Below are 18,395 nucleotides of genomic sequence, written 5' to 3'. Positions count from 1 at the left end.
CATTGAGTCCCTCCAGCCCCCGGCATGAAGGACTCAAAAATGGCTGAAGGTATTTTTCTGAAATGTTCCCAAAAATATCAGAACAGAGAGCATGGATAATTTTAGCCCTAAAGGGATGTGTGTGAGAAGGTTATGAGCAGTTTAAAAGGGGGAGTTTAGAATGGAAGCTGGAATTCAACCATAACTATAGCTTTCACTATAATATAGGCTCTGTCCCCCACTTGCTGCACTCAGCTGCATAACAACTACACAGAAAGGAAATAATCTCTTTACCCATGAGGGATTCTTTGGCTATGAAATTTTGAAAAGACAGGACTCCTTGAAATTAAAAAAGCTTTTGTGGGAACTGTGTTTGCAGAATATAGAATGGTTACAATGACTGTCACTTACTTATACTGCCACTTAAATACACTGACTTTGAAATTCCAAACTGTTCCAAGGACCCTTATTGTACTAAAGGTTCTGCATTCTGCCTTGACTCAAGATATGCAGTAGCATCCTTCTAACCACATCTCTGTGCCAAATTTAGGTCTCCAGATAGAAAACACAAATGTTGTGTCTGAAGGACAGCTGCAAACTGTATCTAAATAGATTATTGCACTTGTTACAGCTGTCTTGAAAATTCCTCTCTCAGCCACACATCTAGCACATCATTAACAACAGTAGTAATGCATTTCAGACTTGTCCTCAGATATTAAAGATCCTTGTGGTGCTTAGAATATTTATGGTTTTGTTTAATTATTCATACCCTCAAGACATAAAATAAGAACTAGACACATGCTTGCAGTTCAGTTTTAACATACATTCTAAAATAGAGGCACAGGCTTTTTAGGTGACTGAAAACAAAGCTGAATTTAGATGATTTAAGATTCTGAATGGATATGAATATGGTTATTCCTATCCAATGACACCCAAACTGAGGAGAAACTTTTTAGCCAAAGTCTTTTTCTAACCTGTCACACCCAGGAAATTTGAAAAGACCTAGTAAGCTCCCCATAGATCAGGACCCACCAACTCAAAGAGGCACTAGACGCTGCCATAAAAACAGACATAAAACCTGAAGACATATTTCCACCATTATGATGATCAGTGCCTCCTACAACATACCTTTCAAGATCCATGGGTTTTACACATGCCTATGGTGGTGTACCTCATCCAGTGCACTAAGTGACATCTGCGTAAGTGACGATTACTATGTTCTTGAAAGAAGTCACAATGATAAAAGACAAAAACACCATATCACTTGTGCTTGAACACTTTTCACAAAACTAATCACTCCATATCTGATCTTTCAGACCTTATCTTCAAACTTGCACCACACCTTCAAAAGACAACCCTGGGAGTGTAAATTCGTAATTTTACTAGACACTAAAAATCCATGAACTCAATAAAGACACTGGATTTATGGCTCATTACAACAACCTAGAACCCACTAACCCTCCTTTCTCCTATGACTGCAGAGGTGTTAATGGGCCTCATCACATGGTCATTTACAGCATGTTAACTCTTTGTGCTAATCAATCTGTTCCACCTTGTATTTAGCTGTGACACTCTGAGTACCTTTCCCAGACCTAAAGAAGAGCTCAGTGTAAGGTCTAAAGCTTGTCTCTTTCACCAACAGAAGTTGGTCCAATAAAAGATATTATTTCACCTGCCTTGTCTCACTAAGAATCAAATAAAAGTTTTCAAAAACAGAATCTGTAGTAAACTGGATATTTTTCTTTATATTTCGGTCATCTTTAAGAACAGTTATTTTCTTCCGTTGCAAACTCTGTAGCATTAGGAATGTCTTTGTTCATATGTAAAGTATCGTGAGCCATATCCTTACACTCTCACTCATGTTGAATAGCACCTATTCCACAAACAGTCCCAATGACTTCCGTGTGACTGTTTGCAGAGTAAGGTACAGTGTGAGTAAAGGTACCAAAATGTGGCCTTTTCATTTACAGTGCAATATGTAATTTTAGTAAAATTTTTCTGTTTTGTTTTTAACAGTTTTGTTTTGCTTATACATTAATTTTCTTTAGATTTAACATTACAAAAGAGCCAATACAAAAGCTCTGCACACCTGGAAAATAGTTAGTATTTGTGGTATTAAGTGGTTATGGCACGTCTAATATACAAATGGAGATAATCATTAACCTCAGCCCGTCGACAAACCAAAATGCAAGTGCTCCAGAAAAGACACTCACCGCCCGGTTGTACACAAGAACATACTCTCGTCTTTCCCAAAACCCCTATCCAACAAATGGCATTTGCAGCATGCCCATGTTATCCAGCTCAGACTATTTCAGACCAAGGAGGGGAGCAAGTTTCAGAGTCCTGGGGCCCTCACTGGAGATGCCCTGCTCTTCTTTTATAATGAGGGTGATCCAGCTTGAGCTCCTCTTTCTACTGGAGCTATGGCAGTAGAACACCAGATGAGATGCAGTCTTTCAGATAAGCAAGTTTAGCGGTGATACCTGCACAAATAGTTTAAGACCCATTTCAGGTAGGTGCTTGAGCACATCCTAACTTGAAGCACATGACTAGTGTGATGGACTCTTGTTGAATCAAGGCCTTACAAATTCTTAAAAATCCTTAATAGGAATTTGATTGCAAAGTGATATTAAAAAATTCTAATTGCTACATGCCATAACACAGAAGAGTGAATCGCTTTAAAAGGTGCCATAGAAATGTTTTTAAATGAAATAAAACAGAAAAAATAACGATCAAAGAAGAAGTCTGCTGTCAGTCTAATGACTAGGTAGTGTAGAATTAGAGTAGGATAGTGAAAAATAAGTGTTTGAGCAAATTAAATGGAATAAAAACTGCAAATTTGCTTTGACAGCCCGAGTTCCATTTTATTTGCTTTTCACAAATATTCATGCAAGTTAAAATTTTTGTTCATGGAGAAGAAAGTGTAATATGGAGAGGGAGGTGTCAAAAATACTAATTCATAAACCCATATATGCATACCCTTCATGTACAGGTGTAATACCTGTAATAAGAATGAGGGGTTGTCAAAAATGTAACATTTAAACAATTACATCAGTAAATCTGAAGATTTTAAAAGTACCTACTATTACTTGAAGCTATTATTTACTTGTAACTATATTTTACTACTACTTTTTTATTTTTTGTTATACTGCAAAGAACTGTTTACAGTAGATGCTGGATGATATAAAATAAAATATTAATACAATGCAAATCATTTATTGTGAACTTGGTTTGAGTGAAACATTTTTTATGGCTTGGTCTAGACACAGTTTTTGTATCATCTCAGTTACATGGGTTTGAAAGTGGTTTATTTAAAGATGTACAACTACTAGTATGGATGAAGTTATATTCCAGTATAAAGGTGCTGATATCATACAGCTTGTTCCCAGGAATAAGCTATCATGATATAAGCTCCTTTATATTGGTATAACTGCATCCATTCTAGGGGTTGCATCGATTTAACTATTTTGGTTAAAACAAAAAACAAAAAAAATCACCTCCTCTAACCAAAACAGGTAAATCAGTACAAAGACTCTGTGCAGACCATGCCTCAACTGTCAGGGCGTGACAATCCAAAATTACTTCAGTGCATTTTACAGGACTTTCACTCCTCTTAGGGTTTGTCTACATTATATTGTGTTCAAACATAACCTAGAGGAGTCATGGTATCTAAGATGATAATTACATAGAGTGGATAGGAATTATGGTATTTAGCATCATGTCATCTGGTTGTGGTTATCCTTAGGGCTCACCATAAGCAGCTGACATGCCAAAAGCTGGGAGTAGACAACAGGAGATGGATCACTCAATAAATTGCCCTGTTCTGTTCACTCTCTCTGAAGTATCTTGCACCAGCTACTGTCAGAAGACAGAATACTGGGCTAGATGGACCACTGGTCTGACCCACTATGGCCATTCTTATGACCCTGCCATCTTTCCTCTGCTAGCCAGAATCCACGATAAACTGAATGGTCTTGTAATTTCACTCTCCTAGCACTGGGATGTATAGAGGGGAAGGATTTGAGAACACAAACCATGTTGCCTACAAAGTTCTAAATCTTGTGCACCCATTGGCTATTGGTTACATTGGCTATGGGTCGGTTCAGGGAAATGGACTCCTTTCAGATTCATTTATTATCTTTTTCCCATTCTCTTTCCTGAGCTTGCTCCATCAGCCATGATGATGCAGTGTCACTTCACCCCATGCTTTCATTACTCATGACCAGCATTGGCAAACTCCATCCTATTTTGATCTACTATAACCATTTAACAAAGTTCACCCTGTTAGCTTTCTTTTACGGCTTTTCTTCCACACATTGTAAGCCTCTCAGGGCAGGGGTTTAGGACAGAGACTGGTGGGCAGTCCATGGTGGTATCACTCTGCAATAGCCATGTTCCCATGGGAGGCAATGAGGAGCGTTACGGCCCCATTCTGATGTCCCTGAGATCTGTGGGACAGACTGGCAGATCTTTGTACCTCCAGAAGTTAGAAGGGTCATGCCTGCTGCCTGTTATGTGGCGACCTTGCCATTCTGCCCACCCCACTTGCTGAATGAATTGCAGGGAATCTCTCCCCCCGTCCCCCCCGGGAGATAAGTTTCCTGGCCCTTACACGGCTTTTCTAGCTTTATGTGACAAAGTGGTCCTCAAGTCACTAAATGAAATTCCACTTCCAGTCCCTGTTTACCATATATACATGAACATACCTGTATATCAAGTTTAAAATAACTATTTATAATTTAGGGCCCTACACAAAGATTTTCCCAAAACTTCTCCCAAAAGACCCCTCTAATGTTAATTCCATGAATTTCAAGAGGAACACACTGGAATGCTTTAAAAATGCCCTTTTCAGTGCTGAATTCTAATTAAAGGAATGTGCACTCAGATCCAGCAAACAAGGGAGGTACAACATGAGAATAGGAGTCTTAACATGGTCCATGTGTACTCCTCTTTCCTAAGACTGCTAAGTATGTTGAGTGGAGATCGTGGGAGAAAGAATTTGGCACAATTATTTCTTGTGAGTTTTCCAAGCCTTTTGTGTGTTCTTTACACAGCATATCAGTGTAGTTTTCACTTTATTTCAACTGCTTGATAAGATTGTTAAATATAAACTTGACTTCTTAGAAGATTAAATAAACTATCTACACTGCATGGTATTTCTCATGGAGGCTGTGTAGTAGAACTACACAATACACTAATTCTACAGCATTCCCCAAGTTATTGAGTAAAGTTCTTCATAAAGGTATGGGGAGAGAGGGAGATATTTCTTAACAGCTACTTAAGACTGATTCTTACTCTGCCTTTTAATACTGAAAAATTATTGTTACTTCTTTCATCTGTTTGCCAGTGGTTAAATTTTTGGAAGGTGAGGTAGGGTGAGTATATTTTGGGGTGATTCATGATTATGGCCCTGACTTTTTTGGTGATTCCAATAACATTTGAAGGGGTCAGAGGTACAGTCTTGTGTATTGTATCATGTAGGTATATGCTGCCATGTGATCCAGCAGTCTGAGGCAAAGTCTCGCTGTGGTGAGGGATGAGCTGTGACCTAGTGATCAGCTCTGACATGATTTGAAGTCTGGCTTGTGGTCAAAATTCACTGTCCCAAGGAGAGTCAAGGACTGCCCCAATGAACTCTATCTTTGCACTGGTGCTAATGTAAATGTCTGTTAGTTTATCAACAGGCCCAACAGGTTCTTGGCAGGTAGCCTATAGTACCATGATTCTGTGCAAGAGCTGAGCTTCCAAGTGACCCTTGATGAGCCAGTCATCAAGGTAAGGGTATATTTGTATTCCCTGATGTGACTACCACCATATATTTTGTGAACACTTTTGGCACTGTTGATAGGCCAAATGGGAGGGCTGTGAATTGGTAGTGGCAGTCTCCCACCATGAACCGTAAGAACCATCCATGACCGTGTAAAATAGAGATATGGAAGTATGTGTCCTTTAGGTCGAGGGTGGAGTACCAGGATCCAAGGAGGGGATGATGGAGACCAGGGAGACCATACAGAACCTCAGCTTCTTGACATATTTGTTGAAGCAACATAGGTCCAATATGGGCCATAGGCTTCCTTTGGCCTTTGGGATTAGAAAGTAATGGGAGTAGAACCCTTTCCCTCTCAGCTATAGGGGGACTTCCCCTACAGCCCCTACCCATAAGAGAGCTTGCACCTCCTGGACAAGAACTTGCTCATGAGAATGGTACCTGAAGAGGGATGGGGTTGGGAGTGGGAGGAAAGGACAAATAAATTGAAGGATGTACCCCACTTCAGTGATACTTAGCACCCACTGGTTTGACGTTATAGTCGCCCATGCAGGGAGGTAGGGTGCAAGGTGCTTTGAGAAGAAGGGGAGGTTCAGATCCTGGGTTAAGTCTGCTAGACTGCCCCCGGGCGCACCCTCAAAAGGCCTGCCTGCCACCTGGTGGGTAGCAACTTGAGCCTGACTGGGAAGCGCTAGGAGGGGTTTGACCTTGAGGGCACTTCTATCCCCGGTTCTTCTTGTAGGGCTTGCTCCTGGCCTGGCCTATGAACTGCCATGGCTACTAGGGCCTGAAATGCTTCCTGGAAGCAGATAAAGTGTACAGGCCTAAGGAGCGGAGCATGGCCCTGGAATCCTTTAGGCCGTGCAGCCTGGTGTCCGTTTGGTCAGAGAACAGTGCTGCACCATCGAAGGGGAGATCCTGGATGGACTATTGAAACTCCGCAGAAAGGCTGGATGACTGTAACCATGAGATTCTCTGCATAGAAACAGCTGACGCCATTGTCCTGGCTGCGTCAGAGACGGCCTTGTGAGAAGCTCGGGCAGCTGATTTGCCTTCCTCCAAAAGAGCCACAAAGTCCTGCTTAGACTCCTGGGGCAAGGAGTCAGTGAATTTGGCCATGGAATGCCATATATTATAGTCAAATCTCCCCAGCAGGGCCTACTGGTTCGATATACGGGGCTGGAGGCTAGCAGTTGAATAAATCTTTCTGCCAAAGAGGTCAAGCTTTTTCACGTCTTTGTTCTTGGGAGTTGAGCTTGACTGCCCCTGACTGTCTCTTTCCTTGGCGGCTGACACCACCAACGACCCCAGAGATGGGTGAGAGTACAGATGATATTTGAACCCCTTGGCAGGCACATAATATATTTTATTGGCCCTTTTGATGTAGGGGGCAGAGAGGAGGGGGTTTGCCATACAGTCTTGACAAATTTAACAACTCCGTCATGGATGGGTCGGGCCATTCTAGAAGGGGCTGCTGCTGCTAATATGTCAAAAAGCATGTCAGCGGGCGCCTTCTGCTCTTCCGCCTCTGAACCCAAATTTGCAGCAACTCTCTCGAGTAGCCACTGGTGCTCTCTAAAATCGTCCTGTGGGACTGTGGCAGAAAGACCCACTACTGTCTCATCAGGCAATGATGATAATGAGGCAGATAAGGGTGGAGTGGGCATCTGGTCTTCTGCAGCCAGGGTAGCCTCTTCCACAGGTACCGTCAAAGACCCCCGCAGCTTGGTCTGATTCCTCACCCAAGTCTGGGGCAGGTGCAACACTTGCTGAGTGTCTCACAGATGTTCCAGAGATCGATTGTTGCACCTGCACGACTCTGGGGCAGGAGGGAATCCCCATCGATTCCAGAACTGCCATGGTCTGGGCCACTAGCCCAGTGATAAGAGGGGTGGGGCAGCCGTGGCTAGGTTCACTTAACTCCTGGGTGAAGTGCTCTCCTGCCCCTCTGAATCCGAAAGGTCGTCTTCTGGGGACCATGGTGGTGCCGACTTCGTCTCCACCTCTAGTGCAGCAGTAAGTGCGGTGTCTCTGTACCAGGGAGTGGGAGCATCTGGGGATCAATGATGGTACTCCAGCAACTGGTAGTGGCGTTCCAGAGACTGATGCAGTGGCTCCGAGAATCGGTGCGGGGAACCTGGCAACTCGCATCGAGGCGCTGGGATTGGTACCAGAAGTCCAGCTGTCAGTCGCAGTGCTGTCGGGACTGGTAGCAGTCCTGGCAACCACTGCTGGGGCGTTGGTGACCGACGAGGGGTCAGAAAGCGGTGTTGAGCCATCGGAGATCTGTGCAGGGTCCCCATCATGTATGTCCATGGACACACTCTTTGCCGGCTGCCCTGGCGCAGAGGTCTCTCCTCCTGAGAAGTGATTGGCACAGGGAGCAAGTCCTTGGCTGCTTGAAAGGCCTCAAGCATGGATGGCACCATGAGGAGAAGTTGGAGGTGGGTGCCAGGAAGGACTGGGAGCCCTGATGGGTGACGCTGTAGCCAACCAGAGTTCTGGGGAAGACGAGTGGCCCGGTGTAGGTCTCAATTTGTCCCCCACTCACTGTTTGTCCTTCTTAGGGGCTGAGGAGCACTCTCTTCTGGCATGCAGCTTCTTGTGCCGCTTCTTCTGCACTGGGGATGGTCACTAGTGCCGGGATGAACTCAGTGCCGGCAGGGTGCTTTGAGCTGATGCCAATGTGCTGGGGGCAGAGTCCAGTCTGAGAGCAGACTCCATCAGGAATGCTCTTAACCTGGTGTCCTGGTCCTTTTTAGTGCAGGGTCTTAAGTTTCTGCAGATCCTGCACTTATTTCATATGTGGGTCTCACCCAGGCACTATAAGCAGCTCTGGTGAGGATTGGTTATGGGCATGGGCTTCTTACATGAAGCACATGGTTTGAATCCCAGGAAATCTACAGATGAAACCCCTGGTAGAAGGCTTGCCAAAGCAAGAACATTCCAGCACCATCACGGGAGATAAGAAGGAACTGAGAGGGAGGGAGTTGCTGGTAGCGTTCTTATACCGACACATACGCACATCACTGCAGAGGATGCTAGAGCCAGCCCTACAGATATCACTAGGAAAAATCTCCTGCACCAGTGCATGTGGCGCATACACACGACATCTGACATGTAGTGCATATGAGCAAGCACTCAAAGAGCAACAGTGGCTATACAAACAGTATGAGACACGGACAGACCATCATAAACAGCAAGCACAAGTTTGAAAGAATCAGATGTGAGCAGAAAATTGAATGGAAGAATGTTAGAAGTATGTGATTTATCCTTTATGTAAAGGATGCAGAATAAAGCATGGATTTGTCAGGAACAAATTATGACAAACTAACCTAATAGCTTTCTTTGACAGGGTGGCAAGCCTTGTGGATGGGGGAAGTAGTAGATGTTGGCGTATCTTGACTTTAGCAAGGTTTTTTTTATATGGTCTCGCATAAACTTTTCATAAACAAATGAGGGAAATACAACCTAAATGGAGCTTCTACAATGTGGATGCATAACTGGTTGGAAAACTATTCCATAAAGTAGTTATGAGTGGTTCACCGTCAAATTGGAAGGGCATATTAAGTGAGGTCCCGCAGCGTTCTGTTCTGTTCAATATCTTCGCCAATGATTTCGATAATGGCATAGAGAGTACGCCATGTAGGAAGGAACAATATACAGGAGTACTGGGGGGAGGAGAACTGTGGAAAGGGATCTGGGGATCATAGTGGATCACAAGCCAAATACAAGTCTCAGTGTCACACAATTACAAAAAAAGCAAACATCATTCTGAGATGTATTAGCAGCAGCGTTGTAAGCAAGACAAGAAGTAATTCTTTCACTCTACTCCACACTGATAAGGCCTCAGCTAGAGTATTGAACTACAGTTCTGAATGCCACATATCAGGAAAGTCCAGAGAAGAGCAACAAAAATGATTAAAGGTCTAGAAAACATGACCTATGAGAGAAGATCGGGAAAAAATGGGTTCATTTAGTCTGGAGAAAAGAAGAGTACAGGGGGACATAACCGTTTTCAACCACATAAAATCTTGTTACAAGGAGGGAGAAAAATTGTTCTTGTTAACTTCTGAGGATACGACAAGAATCAATGGGCTTAAATTGCAGCAAGGGGGATTTAAGTTAGAGATTAAGAAAAGCTTCCTAACTGTCAGGGAAGTTAAGCACTGGAATAAATTGCCTAGGAAGGCAGTGGAATCTCAGTCATTGGAGACTTAAGAGCAGGTTGGACAGACACCTGTCAGAGATGGTCTAGAGATAATGCTTGTTCCTGCCTGGAGTGCAGGGGACTGGACTAGAAGACCTCTTGAGGTCCCTTCCAGTCCTATGATTATATGACTCAGCTCCAGATGCCATGTAATAATGAAACATCTATTTTCATATAAACATTAAGCCAAACTCATCTTAAAAAGGTATCTGAATACCTGGGCCAAACTAATCCCTAACATAAAATAATGTAACTCCACTGACATTAGTGACTCATGTCCCACATTCTTTACTGTCAGTATTGTCTCATTTGGATAGATTCAAAGATTCCACAACCATACTTGCTGCACCTTCTAATGAATTATCAGGAAATAAACCAGCCTGAAGGTCCACATTTAAAATATGTAAGCTGCTATAAGACAAAGGCAGAACAGGGTTAGGCAACTGACTAATGTGCCCAGTACTGCCCCCGAGACTATGCCACAAAATACCACATCTCCATGTCTACCATCTTTCATTCCCTTCCAGCTGTACAATGATGGTTGCAACATGTCTGCATTGCCTGCTCTGGGGCCAGCAGAGGAGGCAAGAGTTGGTCATCTTCATGCCCCCTCAGGTCCCAGATGGGGAGCAACAGGGACCCCAGTACAATTCCCACTTCCCTACTGACACCTAGCAACTACAAAAGTAACAGCTGCTGTTGCCAGACATGGGTATCAATTACTATCCTTCTCTAGGGCTTAAGCATATAGCTGCTGGCCAAGGTGAATCATGGATGGCTGATCAGAAAATCTACTGGAGTGTTATAATCAGCCTTACCAGGAAATTTTAGGATGTTTATAAGTCTCTGAAAGTTGAATAAACCCTATCAAATGGAATTAACAATGCAGAGAAACTATAAAACTATTTGACCATAACTTTTTAGTTAACTTCTCAGCTGTAGTTGCCGGGGTTTTGATTGTTTAATTTTTCATTCCAGAAATAGAGTCATATTTTGATCCGCTTTTGGAATGTTGCTTCTCTTTTTGTACAAGAAGGAAACGAATGTCAATATCCAAAACATTAAACAACTGTCTCATGCTCTATCTCAAATTTCTGGGCAGCTTTGAACCTCTATCTAATCTATGGTATTTCTAAAACACCTGTCTTCATAATATCTAAGCTCCGTGAAACAAATAGAAGATGCGTGCCCAAAGAGAAGTCTTTGTACAATGTCTTCCTTGCTCCGAGTATGCTGTATGGATTTTTGTTTGACTATTTCTACAGCTTCTCTTGCCTTATCCACTTTCCCACTCCCCCTCCAGTTTGTCCCTGAGTGAGTCTTGGAGAGATGTCACTACCAGGGCGGGCCACTTATCCAAGAGGGGGGATGTTGCATTTGGATTTGAATATGGTCAGGGCCAGGTACTGTCTGGTCTGCTCTGGTCACACCTGCAATCCTCCCTGCCTGTTTGGGGAGTCCACTTAGCATATGGTTAACTGATTGTAATGCTTTCTTTTAGGTAACCCCACCACACTGCTCAGTCTGCTATATGCTCCACATTGGGGTATGAGCCCCACCACAAAATCACAGGAAGGGAGAAGGAAGCAAGAGACAGGGGATAAAGGGCAGAGTAGTTCAGAAAAGGAAGGGAAGGGAGAACTTGAGCCTGACTTTGAACTTGGCCTTTGCGAGCAGGGAAGGAGCAGATCTGGGTAGAGCTAGTTAAGTCAGGAGGGCTGACAGCTCCTTTGTGCTAGGTATAACACCTCAGTGAAGCCCTTTCCTCTGGTAGTCCGTCACCAGACAGTTACTCTTGTTCTTTCTGTAACGGATATTCTAACAATACATCCATACCGGTCCTGTACGCTTAGGAAAAACCCTGACATACAACATGGCACCTTAATCCTATGGAAGGGAGGCCTGCACTGCTGACCTGACTAATTCAAAGGATGATGAGACTGGAGTGATGATACACTGAGGCCCAGAAAAGGGTGGAGAGCCTATTCATACAAATGTTACATTGGAAGGGGCTAGAGGGTTGCAACCATACATGGCAAAGAGAGTGCAGCATCTGGGATTTCAACTTTAGGAACGTGGGGGGAGAACTCAGGGCTGACAGGGAGGATGGTTTTTCACCAACTGTAGTATTTGCACTAAATAGACAAAAACCTCTCTACTGTAAGAATCTAACATCTGCGTCGGAACTATTATGTATATTTTCAGTCTGGAATGATACTGGGGAACATAACATAAACACAGCAAGCCAATATATTTAAAATACCTGAGAATTGCCCTCTTTTCTGAATGACCTAAGTGAGGGAATAGAACAGCTTTCTTCCTATATGTGACACACTATCCCCTCCTGAAATACAAGGATATTTTTCTTTATCCACACCTGAAAGCTCTCTGGGGCAGTAGGGCATGAGAGGCTAATGGGTGTGGTGGCTTCCTCTATATGTTACGTAGTGCTGAGTACATTGATGGTGCTCACTGCTCACTCAATAACAAGCAATAAAACCAAAACTGTGATGGAAACTGTTTTGCAACCTTGACTGCAGATTTCTCTTCCAGAATGAACATTATAATATGGTCATTTAATAAGCTCCTGGGATGGGGACTGTGAGCTACTATAGGGTGGGGAGACAGTGTCCATCACATTCTGGTGATATCAGAATACAAATAATTTAAAAAATAAACGACAATATAGCAGGCCTGCTATGGGTTACCCCAGGAGTGCCCTACAAATTGCCAACATCTAAAGCATGAAAGGAATCATGTATCTTGATCACACCTTTGATTTTATTTATATCAAATAAATCTTTAATATGGGATGAAGAGAGGGGATAGCATGAGATTAAAAAGCACATATCTATGGACTTGATACTGAGGGTGGCTGAGTACCAGCATTGCCTACTGAAGCCAATGACAGCAGCAGTTGCACAGCACCTCTCAGAATTAGGCTGAATTGTGTATTGAAGTCCGACAGGATAAATAACTGGTCTCAGGCTAGGAATATACTCATGGCTGCTCCTGAGCACTCCTAAATAAAAAGATGATACACACCCTGCATGGCCTCTCTTTCCCTTAAGCTTCCTTGCAACAACAATAATTTAAGATCATATTCAGAAAGCAAACCACCTTAAAAATAGCTTGTACCTTCCAGAATTCAAATCTCTATACCTTGATCTCTACATAAATAAAAACACACTTCTCAAAACAGAAAAATCCTATAGAATTAGTTTAAAAAAAAAAAAAAAAAAAAAGTTATATTTTTGTAGGTTATTTTTTTTAAACTGTCCTATACAATTTAGTAGAAAATTATTCTTGTACTATAAAATTCTATAGGATGGTTCAAAAAACCATCCTAGAAGGGAGATCACTGACTGCTGAATTCTATAGATTTTTAGAGTAATTTCTTTAGACCCCTATTCCATTTTTGTAGAAATCAAATTGTTTTCTCCCTACTAAATTCTATATGCCTTTTCAGTAAGGTTGACAGAACTGTAATCTTGTAGGAGCTATCAGAGGAATTGTCATTTAGTTTCTCAAGGCTGCAGCCTACCTAAAGAAACTTTTTCCCATTACAGAACACTCATTATCTGAACATAACCCCAAACATGCCATGAACAAAGGACAATATTACCATTCCAAGCACACAGAGCACAAAGGAAATTAGGAGTGACAGATACAGTTTTATAGAACATTACTTTTAATATTCTAAAACTGTTTCCTTCTTGCTATCTGCAACTTGTACCAACCTAAATATATGTCTCTGCTAGCCATAACAAAGCCAAGAAGTTATCTAACTATAGACTTCACTCTTGTGGGTGATCAGGATGAATCACCAGAAGTACAAAGAATTCTTTAGTAATATAGGATCCTAGCAGTTAGAGATGGAAAGGACTTATTAAATCATTTACTTGCTGGGTCCATAAACTTATTGAATATTAAACTGACACAATCCTTTATCTAGACAAAAGGCTGAGAAAGCATGCAAAGAATATCTTATGACAACGACTTTAGGCTGATATCAGTTGGGTCTTTCACTTCATTACATTAAAAAAGCATTACTCACTCTCCACTTTTAGAAAATACTTAAGGGCTTGATTCTCCTCTGAGTCCCACAAGTTTATGCTGATGCAATTCCGCTGACCTCTCAGTAGTTACTTCTGATTTACACTGGTGTAAGTGAGAAGAGAATCAAGCCCTTAGATAGATAATTGGAAATTAAGGAAAGAGTTAATTAGAGATGCCAGACCATTTCAAGAAATTGAGTGACCATATGACAATTCAAGAAATGCTGAGAAACGTCAAGAAATTCTTCATGGTGCAGAAAAACAGCATAAGGCACGTAATTCTCTCATACGCCCTACTTTGAACACTTTGGGAATACTCATCTGAGTAAAGCTACTCACATGCTTAAGTGTTTGCAGGATCAGGCCCTTAGAAAGTAAACAAGTTCCTTCAAAATAAATAAAATATAACACAAAATTATTCAAAGATGCTGTCTAAAATACATTTGAGGATATAAAATATACTTTTACCTAAACATTTATATTTAAGATTCATTTTCTTAGACTGTTATAGTGATTGTTTAAAAACAACCCTTGAAAAACAGTTTTAAAGATCCTTTGAGTAATAAAGAAACAACTTTTTAACTTCCTTAATCGTTTCTATTTCATTTTTTTCTCCTCCACAAAATAATATTTTATCTGCTGCAGGCAGTTTGACTAACAGAAAAACACATCCTTTATTTAAAGAATGAAATCTTTCACTGCATAGTCATCATAAAGAATACACCCCTAGAAGCTACTGTACAGAAACCAAAAATCACAAAAAGGAAAAAAAAAACAAAACCCACAAGTGCTTGTCCACCTGCTTTGAGACAACAAATGTTTTCCTCCTCTATTCCTTCAGCAGCTTTATCGTACATCAAGCTGAAGAAAAGGGCTGATCTAACACATACTCCCAAACTCTATAATTAACTGCAGCTACAGTGCTAAAGATGAACTGGGGTGTTGAATATTTCTTAGCAGGCATGTCTAACTACACGCACCAGCAATGTCATCTGTGGTATGTAGTAAAGCTGGCACAGAAATATTGTGATATCTTTCAGGGAAGCTCTCAAAATGACACTTCTTCATATTATGAGCATCTTGTATCATGAGCTGTTCATGTATCCATTTTATAGGCACATTCCATAAAACAGGCCTCCGTGTAATTTTTAATGTGTTTTTGTTATGGCTTAGCAGTAAATGTTAAAGGGACTATTACATGAATTCATACAATCCACACAACACACACAATGCCTCAGTGATTCATACAAGTGCTATTTCTTTTATATTTATGCAGTTGAAAAATGCTATGTTACAGTCACTCTTTCAACACCTCAACTTTTAAACCTATTGTCAAAAATATTCAGGATGAAAACAAAGGACCTCAACTACACTGGACTTATCCCCTTACCAGAGGACTAAACTGAAAGCCTGTTAAACCTTGAATGCTAGTGTGCTGCTATCCCTATGGCCACATAGGTTTAATATGGCACACATTTCAACAGGATACCAAAAGGTACAACATACTTTATATTCACAGAAGCAAGCAATGTCCAATGACAAAAGTCCACAGGGCACTGAAGTGGTAAAGGCTATCACAATTTCATATCCTACATGCCATCTACAAAATAATTTTCTGAAGACAATACAATGCAACACTTTCTTTTACCTGCAATTTACACATCTTATTAATGAAAGAACATTTAGGTTTACTTACTAAACACGTCCCCTCGTGGTTTCTGAGGTTCTATTTGTATTCTGTTGTCAACTGTAATTCCTTGGGGAGAGGTAGTTTCAGTGGGAACAAGAGAAGAGTCTTTAGTTGCTAACTGCGGGGTCCTTGCTGTTGGTGGTGCAGGTTTTGATGTTGTAGGTTGTGGAGGTGGTGTAGGCCTTGTTGCTGGCTTCAGTGGTGGCTCTGTTGTCACTGGCTTTGGTACAAACCTAGTAGTTGGCTTGGGTGTAGGCCATGTTGTTGGTTTTGGTGTAGGTCTTCTTGTCAACTTGGGCGCAGGCCTTGATGTAATAATAGCCGGTATATGTGGTGGTCTCAGGGGCTGTCTTGTACCTCCGATGTCAGGAATCCTATTGTTCATACCATTGCTGCCCTTCGGAAGTGTAGTATTTCCCTTGAATATATTATATGGACGAGATGGTTCAATCATAACTTTAGGAATAGCTGAAAAGGGAGTGAACATGGGAGAGCAATTGGCATTTGAGTATCTCTCCACACAAACTAAAATGTTATAATATTGCATGAATGTACGTACAGTATTTGTTGAAATCAGTTCCTCTTGTTTGGTTTTTCACTTATAAAACCTCCAGATTTTAGTATTAATACCACTGTATTATCATATGCATTTATAAAGTGCCTCTCACCATAGTATCTTGAGGGCAAATTAGGTGGTTAGAATGATTAAGGGCAACCATTACCAAAATAGGGAGCGTATATGCAACCCTATGCAGGCCCAAAGCAAATAACTTTAAGGGACAGAAGTGGCAAAATCTAGCCAGGAGGGGCAATTAGTGAAAAGTCTAGTCAGAAAGATGCATCTTATGTTAAGCTCTAAAAGTGGCCAGGCTTGCACACTCTCATAAGCAATCAGTCCAGCCAGGCAGGAGTGAATTCCAGAGTATAGTTAGGGCAACTGAGTACTCTGCCTCTGCAAACACCACTCTTAGGATGATAGCAGAAGTATTCTACAGCTGAATGTAGGGGGTCGTGACTGACAGAGTCTTCAAGATAATTGGGACTCTAAAATGTACTCACACCATTCTGCCCCACTCCAAAAGTGGGGCAATCACATTCTACACTAGATTCCAATAAACTTTCAAAGATAATCTGAGGTGCCACATGTTGTAGTAGTCTAGGACCCGATTTATACTCAAAGATGCACTGGTGTAACTGAAGTAAAATTTTAACTGATTTAATAAAACTGGTTTAAAAACCGTAGGTAGACATTCTTCACTGATTTACATCCAGTTTATATTGGCGTAATTTGCATTAGTAAATTCAGAGATGCTAGTTAAACTAATGTAAGTGTCTAAACACAGTGTTTAAATGATTTTTGTTAAACTGGGGCAACTATTGTGTGTAGAGGACACCTAGATTTGAATTCACAAAAAAAAATGTTCCCATCTAAGAAGAAAGGGTTCAATCTCTTGTCCAGCTCAAAAAAGTGTTTCTGGCCAGTTTTGCTATCTTGGAGACTAGGAGCAGAGATGAGTCTAGTGAGACTCCAAGATTGCAAAAGACTTTGACCATGGATGGACAGATACTTTCACCTGGAAGAATAATTATATGCTTGGCCAGTTCTTCAAAGTGCTTCCTCCTGCCATCAGCATCAACTCTGTTTTATATAGACTGAAGACTATATAGACTAAGCCAAATGGCTTTCCTCCAGGTCCCCTACCACTGGCAAACTCTGGAAGGAGCAAGAAAATGGAGTCATCTTGGCCCCCAAAAAGGAGATTTAGAGCCATCTAGATTTGCTATTATGTAGAGTGCCATCTACATAATAATGGCAACATATTGTCTCACAGTTTGCCCCAGCATCTTCAAACAGGAAAAGTGACAAAATTTAACTTGGTTGGTCTTCAGAAGTGAGAGTTCCTATATGACTGAGAACGAAAGGCAATTATTATAATTGCCATGTATGTTTTACTATTTTTATTATGTTTTTATTATTTATTTATATTACATACTACTCAAAGGCCCGAATGAAAATTGGGGTCCCACTGTGCTGGGAGCTGTGCAAACACACACACAGAGAGAGAAAGAGTTCCTTACCTAACATAACCCTCTGAGATGTCTGAGAGAACCATTCAAAGGGATTCTGTCCCCCTCTGTCTTGTCCCTCAATGGAGTCAAACCCCATCTCATTATCAACAGTATTATAAGCTGTTGAAAAATTTAGTAGTATCAGGAAGGACATCTGTTGATTGCCCTAGGGACCCCGCTCTGCAGTCAGTCTTAATTTATTTTAGCAGATCTGTCAAAGTCTTACATGTTTTCCACCTGACAATCATCAAGATTACATGTAAATCACATGAACTGCAAATCTTATCCTTCTTGAGCACCGGTTTTGCAATCTGACAGTGAGTAGGTCCATTTGTTATTCACAACTTTCATGTCTGATTTCACATAAAGAAATAGCAAATTGACCAGAAATAGCTCTATCCATTAATAAAACCTCCCAAATACTAAAAGGCTAAAATCCCCCCTAGTTACTTAAATACCTTTTAAAATCAGTAGCATGCAACTAACAATGATAATTTAGGCCCCAGTTCAGTTAAGCACTTAAGTATTTGCATAAATATTTTGCTGAACAGGGATGGATCTAAGCATGTATTTAAAATTAAGCATGTGTTTAAGTGCTTTGCTGAATTGGGGGCTTAATCA

At 41.3% G+C, this 18,395-nt stretch overlaps 1 protein-coding gene across 6 annotated transcripts in view; it reads right to left on the bottom strand.

Annotated features, from left to right (window-relative positions):
* Positions 1-18,395, bottom strand: part of NPNT (nephronectin) — a 69,577-nt gene that overhangs the window by 10,453 nt on the left and 40,729 nt on the right. For all 6 annotated transcript variants that reach the window (XM_067568201.1, XM_067568198.1, XM_067568200.1 and 3 more), the window contains one exon: positions 15,711-16,172. In XM_067568201.1, the coding sequence (XP_067424302.1) occupies positions 15,711-16,172 (462 nt within the window). The remainder of the gene's footprint in view (positions 1-15,710; positions 16,173-18,395) is intronic.

The sequence above is a fragment of the Emydura macquarii genome, unplaced genomic scaffold, assembly GCF_026122565.2.
Source record: "Emydura macquarii macquarii isolate MOO-44397 ecotype Brisbane River unplaced genomic scaffold, CSIRO-AGI_Emac_v2 contig_2863, whole genome shotgun sequence".
NCBI lineage: Eukaryota > Metazoa > Chordata > Testudines > Chelidae > Emydura > Emydura macquarii.
Note: the sequence above shows the minus strand (reverse complement) of the source record. Positions and strands in the feature narration are given on the sequence as shown.